Source organism: Argentina silus (genome assembly GCF_951799395.1).
Source record: "Argentina silus genome assembly, chromosome: 20".
NCBI lineage: Eukaryota > Metazoa > Chordata > Actinopteri > Argentiniformes > Argentinidae > Argentina > Argentina silus.
Window position 1 is genome coordinate 8,492,142 of NC_139674.1, and position 6,456 is coordinate 8,498,597.

The following is a 6,456-nucleotide window of genomic DNA, read 5'->3' on the forward strand; positions in this document are numbered from 1 at the left end:
AATGGTAATTCCGCTGCAAAATATAGTGACACATTAGCCCTACTACATATGACAATGACTATGCATTTTTTTATATGTACATTTCAGTGCAATATATATTTACGTTGCACTGAAATTGATTAGCTTTTTTATTTATGTACCATTTTCCCTCCGTCAGTCTGAAACCACAGATTACTGTGTGGGTAGGTTGAGTTGAATGGTGACATCATTGCTCTTATGAGTTGTACTGCCTACACATCCCACCAGAGGCCGCTGTTGAACAGTGTTTAAGAGAAGTGGATGAGGAATGATGCCATTTATTGAGTGTGAGTAGATGACTTGGTTCAACTACATTATCTTTGTATTTAAAAGACAGATGTCCAAAAAGCCAAACACTGTTATAGGCTAACTTAAGATACTTCCTTATACCATGTACCATATAACAGGTCTACAACAAAACTTTGTTTACTCATGCGTCATGTGTTTGGTGTAGTCTACCTCATCTGGTTTGCTCAGATGACACAGGAAGGGTGGACTGAGTCAGATCAACATGGCATGTGCGTGAACGTCCCAAACTAATAAATGTGGTGTGGTGGCTTTACTTTGTCATGCATTGTCACACTATGACTGACGCAAGTCTATGCTGAAGACACACTGTTATGCAACAAATGCTTTAAACAACACATGTGCAAGTGTATGTGCGTGCATGTGTGTGTGTGTGTGTGTGTGTGTGTGTGTGTGTGTGTGTGTGTGTGTGTGTGTGCATGTGTGTGACACATTTTCTCAAGAAGTGTGTTTGTGATCTCTGAAATAGATTAGGACTCCCTCTACAGGCCTAAAGGGGGACACTTGACTTAACGAATGCCTCACCGACTCAAACACTCACCGAAAACTGCCTCTCATCATCTCCGTTTTGGAAACAGCTCATTTCCTCTGCTCTCTGGGGACTTCTGACCTGATTTCACAAGGCATTGGACTGGTCTATTTGCGTTGTCACCAAATGGGTTATGATAAACTGAAGTCAGTCAGACACACTAAGAAAATAAAGGATGCTGTACAAATCAATTTTGCACAAAATGTTAGCATGCAAAACATTCCAGTAAAATACGTTCTCTCTTTGACCACTGATCCAATGTTCCACATACCAATTGTCATTCTAATTGTCCTGCTATTGTAACAAGCTACAAAGGAATTGCCTTTGCTTAACATGCACAAAAACCTTTGAGAAATCATTGCAATTTGCAGAACAGGACTCTATTTCTCAGTTGAATATTGAAATATATGTGCAATGCATGGACTACTGTACTGTAAGTGTAAGAGAGATCGAGAAAGGATCAGTGGCGTTTGAACTTATCCTGGGATGACAGTGCAACTGTTCTAAAATTACAGCTGGGAGAAGTGGTAATGGTAAACAACATTAATAATACCTTAAATTAATGAAAGTGTCCCAAATGTTTATATTTGGCGTCAGAGATAACAGTAGACACTGACACTGTACAGAAGAACCCTCTCTCACACAGGGCATGACATATCCTAAAACTAAAGAAAATACATTTATTTATATATATATATTTGCATCAATGTTCTTTGCATCAATGTTCTGCTTAAGTCAAGGTCCCCTCTATGAAGTAGTGATAGCTTCTCTCATCCCTCACTGCGAGAGTGTAAAATGGAGGTGATTTCAACTGTCGTAAATGCAGTGCCTCTGAAGCCGTAAATGACCCACGAACTGTCGTGCTAGTACCCCTGATGTTCGGCGTCTGAAACCCGTTCGGCCTCTCCGTACGGCACTAAAGCTGAAGACGGTATGTTCCCTACCAAGCTCCTCTAAAAACTGTACAAAATACCGGTAACGTGTTATTTTTAAAGATAATAACTGTTCTTCACTCATTTCAGAACCATGCCGGCTAAAGGTCCTCTGCAATCTGTCCAGGTTTTTGGACGCAAAGTGAGTAAATAATCTGAATTTATTCCACGTGTGGTGTTGTGCCACCGAGAAAGATGGCTAGGCTGTTAGCATCCGTTGCTTTTTCTGTCTGATAGCCAGTTCGTACAGTAACCGTAGCTTGATAATATGTGTCGCGTTTATAATATATGTAAGTATGTAAACTAACAGAATGAATTCATGTCTATATGTAATTTAAACCGCTATGCTCTATAAATTGATTAATATACATTTTGAGGCCTAGTGGTAGTGCGGGCTAGCTGCATGCTAGCCAGTTAACAATATCTCAGAAAGCATGCTAGCCGCTACTGACTGGCTGTCAAACTAGCCAGTGTCGGGATTTCTCTAGGTAGTCGTGTCATGGGATGTAAATAATTGCTTTAGGTTACTAATTTAGCAAACTTTCTTATGTGTTAGTACCTGGGTTGTATTGTTGACAGCACCTTATAGCGGTCTTCACTTCGATTACCCTTCCTTATCCCTCTTGCATCTGTGTTGTTTAAAACGGAGCTTGCACAGATGGTTGGGCATGTGCATGCCACGAATTCCTCTTTGATCCAACATCATGTACCTCATCTCTACGCTAACGTTAATTCTGTTGGACCAGTCTTGCTTTATAGAGTTCATCTACCAAATATGCAGTTGATGCAAGGGAGGGAACATCAATGTTAATTTTGTGTTTACAGAAAACAGCCACAGCTGTTGCTCACTGCAAGAGGGGGAATGGCCTGATCAAGGTGAATGGCAGACCCCTCGAGATGATCGAGCCAGCCACTCTCCAGTACAAGGTAAGTCCTGAGAAACCACTGTGCAGTGGTCTGGAGTGTTATGGCATTAATTACATGTAGAAATGACCAGAGTGTTACTGTCTGTGCCTTCCCTTTCCCTCAAACTAGGCTTCTTAAATCTAAGCCAATAGCCTTTTCTCTATTGTTGGGTACACCACTCCTTGTGTCCTCTCCTCCGTCCTCCTCTCGTGTCCTACTGAAACTGCATTGGAAGAGAAGGTCTAGGTTCCTCCCTTTACATATTCTCTACCAATGCTTTTTGAGGACAAAGTGAGTGGAGGACTGAGGAGAGGATGCGAGGAGTCGTGTTCTTAACAATTGAAAAAAAGGCGATTGAGTGAGTGTTTTCTCCCAATCGAAGTAGATTCCCGATCGTTTGACTCACTCCCTTCCAAATATCCTGCAATGAAAGTTTGAAATCGCAATAATGTTGGTTATACTGGTTGTGTGCTTGATAACCAGTGTGTCTGTCTTCCGTAGCTGCTGGAGCCCGTGCTGCTGCTGGGCAAGGAGCGTTTCGCTGGAGTGGACATCAGAGTCAGAGTGAAGGGTGGTGGACACGTAGCACAGATCTACGGTAAGCAAATCCTTTCATTCCTTGGCTGGCAGAGTGTTTTGACTGTCCACTTGTTTGTTTTCAATTGTCATCCCCATCTAATCAGAATGAAATGGTGATTACGCTCATAGATTATTTTTGGTGATCTGTCTAATCTTGGCCTGTTACTGTTTTCTCCCTACAGCTATCCGTCAGTCCATCTCCAAAGCCCTGGTCGCGTACTACCAGAAGTGTAAGCATCATCATCATTTGACTCTGTTACTAGATTCAGTTTAGCCTTACAGATTCAGAATGTATTTGCGGTACATTGTAATGTTTTGTTTGGGGGGGGGTGACAGATTGATTTCTCTTGTCAATAGATGAGATGGTTCAGTTTCATTAATCTGACTCTTCTTCCTCCAGATGTGGATGAGGCCTCCAAGAAGGAGATCAAGGACATCCTGATCCAGTACGATAGGACCCTGTTGGTGGCTGACCCCCGTCGGTGCGAGTCCAAGAAGTTTGGTGGACCTGGAGCCCGTGCCCGCTACCAGAAGTCTTACCGTTAATCTCTCTGTACATTTTCATATAATAAAGTTGAGGGAGAAAAAAAAAAGCTCCTGTCTTTTTTCTTCTTCTTTTTTTTTAATGAAGAAGTACATTGATGCATTATTCCATAGCTGTTCTGAGTCTCATTTGTTGCCTGTTTGACTTACTTGTGGAATTGCCCCATATGTGATTTGGTAGTGATTATTTAGGTCCCTGTTAATTTGAATCTTAAATTGTTTTATGGGAAGCCATTCACCATGTCCTATGATGAGTTATTTCATGTCATTGATATTCACATACTGCTGCTTGTTAGTATACACTTCTGTTTAAATTGGTATGGATTTAAGACTTCAGAACTGATCTACAGCCACCACATGAAAACCATTGGCAGACTGAATGGCTTGTCAAGTTGTCACCACCACCTTGCTGTGGCTTCTCACCTATACCTAGTCTTTGGTGTCTCATGTGGATGTTACTATGAGCCACATAAGATCCCTGTCGCTGGGGGCTTGATGTACTTGTAAAACAGTTTTTGTAACTGTCATTCCTCTTTTCTTTGGGCCTATGTCATGAGTAGAAAAGTGCACACATATTATAGACTTGAAACAGACATGGTTGTTTCTCAGTGTTAGGAACTCCATTACTCATGTCCTCTACTGTCTTCCACTTGCTTCTGTCTCTAAAAGTATTGTAGGAGAATATCAAAGGGAGGAACCTCGATATTCTCCAATGTGTTTTGAGTGGGAAGGGAGTGGAGTGGAGGACATGAGGAATCGAGTTTCTAACAATTAAGAAAGTATATGAATGCTAGGTTTCTTTGAGGATGAGGATCTTTGATGCATCTAGATAAACTTAAGTGATAGCACTTCCTATCCTTTTTTCTCTAATCTTTCTGGGAGATGGGACCCAGCCCAAGTTGTCATTTTTGTGTTATGACATATTAGATGTGGTGCACCGACTCACATCATGGTAAACTAACTAAAGGCTTCGTATTTTAATCACACAATGTCTTTGAATATTCTGGGGACTTTTGCTTGAATTTCATTACTCTGGACAAAGAAGATGGCCCTTCTTTCACAAAAACTGCACTCTGCAGTCAAGATGCTGACAGCAATTTCTTACAGCGCTTCAACCTCTCCCTTTTCACCAGCAGGTGGCGCTATGACACAGATGATCAACAGTGACACAAGAAATGAGACCAGTGATAGACAGTTTTGATCCAACTAGATCAGACAATATTATTCCACAAGAGCTCCAATAGAATTCATGGGACACAGATTTGTCTTCTCCACAACAATCAGTTTGTGTAGGCTACTGTAGTAAGATGATCCCCTTTGGGCCCATTATATTAATGATCCAGACTTGAGTTGTCCAACTACTCCGTTTATTTAAATTGTCAGGTCCATTTCAATGATGTAGCACATTTGATCCTTTGTCTTTGCATCAATGTGTCATTGCATCATGTGTCACAAAGGGAGAAGAACAGATCCAGTCGATCATTTCCTGTGTCTGTAGGTAGAGGCAGTATCACATTGTATGTGTTTATATACAGTACACCTCTCCCACGTGCACAAATAAATGCACTTTATTAATGCTGTTGAGAACAAAACAGAAATGATGCATACATTTAGCATGTTTCTGTTTCTACAATATGAAAAGCTAGCAATTTCCAACATAATTCTCAACAGCATTAACAAAGCGCATTTATTGAGTATCAGTGATCCGAAATGTGTTGTACCTTGTACAGTATGTAATAATGCACAGTTGCAGGTAAGAAAATATTACCTACTCTATCTTCTCTTTACTGAAATGAACTTAACATTTTATATGACCTGCCTCCTTGATTGTACGACATCACTTTTACTGCTTTTCTATACTACTTACAAATAATTGGCCACAAATGAGGGAGAGAGGCTTCAACATGTTCTTTGAGTGCACAGAAGTACTAAGAGTAGCACAGCTTAGCCTTGTAACAGCTCTCACAAAGAGAGCTCGAGCCAGCGGTTTCCAGAACATTCTGAAGTGCCCTTTCCCACCTTCAGCTGTGCATGAGGTGAGTTGAATTCTTGCTGTTCGCAGCCAGGCACATTTCTCAACAACATCACAGAGCCTCTAACAACGACAACAAAAATAAAAGGAAAACATTGAACATCATACTTACCAAAAACGGAGCCTTTATGCTTTATTCACAGTAGCATAACACTGTGAGTCAATAAACTCTCAAGAGATTTACCTCATGTGTTGCATCTCTTCGCCATTGTTCAGCTTGACACCATCTGTCATTTACCAGCATGATCGCTGTGTTCTAACACTGGACACATATGTCACGCTGCCTAGCAACCTGAAAATAACTTCAGCACACTGTCTCAGTGCATTTTGTTCTATAAACCCATATGGAGACCCATATGGAGTTTGGGTCAAGGGCAAAACACATGCCATGTGTACACACAATTACAGTTTTTCTAGATTGCTAAGAGAGTTCATGAGAGTTAATGAAACTGGGGTCCACTTGGTACAACAGTATTCTTTTTTTGCAAAACATTTGCTTTCACATACTAAGCAAATGCTAAGACAGCAAACACAGCTCTACAAAAGCAAAACTCAGTTGAGTAAATCATATCAAACAAAAGTAAAACATTTGGTCACAGCTAATACAACTT

General features: G+C 40.8%; 1 protein-coding gene across 1 annotated transcript; it reads left to right on the plus strand.

Moving 5' to 3' along the window:
- Positions 1-1,737: 1,737 nt before the first annotated feature.
- Positions 1,738-3,864, plus strand: rps16 (ribosomal protein S16). The gene is made up of 6 exons (XM_083691958.1): positions 1,738-1,784; positions 1,876-1,927; positions 2,611-2,712; positions 3,193-3,289; positions 3,453-3,500; positions 3,671-3,864. The coding sequence occupies exons 2-6, from the start codon at positions 1,880-1,882 to the stop codon at positions 3,814-3,816; spliced, it is 441 nt and encodes a 146-aa protein (XP_083548084.1). The 5' UTR covers positions 1,738-1,784; positions 1,876-1,879; the 3' UTR covers positions 3,817-3,864.
- The last annotated feature ends 2,592 nt before the right edge of the window (positions 3,865-6,456 follow it).

What these genes read in the sequence shown, in the direction of transcription:
- rps16 (XM_083691958.1), top strand. Translation starts at nt 1,880, where the DNA reads ATGCCGGCTAAAGGTCCTCTGCAATCTGTCCAGGTTTTTGGACGCAAA. An exon ending in CAGCCACTCTCCAGTACAAG is followed by an intron (nt 2,713 to 3,192) that starts GTAAGTCCTGAG and finishes TGTCTTCCGTAG; the next exon opens with CTGCTGGAGCCCGTGCTGCT. An exon ending in ACACGTAGCACAGATCTACG is followed by an intron (nt 3,290 to 3,452) that starts GTAAGCAAATCC and finishes TTCTCCCTACAG; the next exon opens with CTATCCGTCAGTCCATCTCC.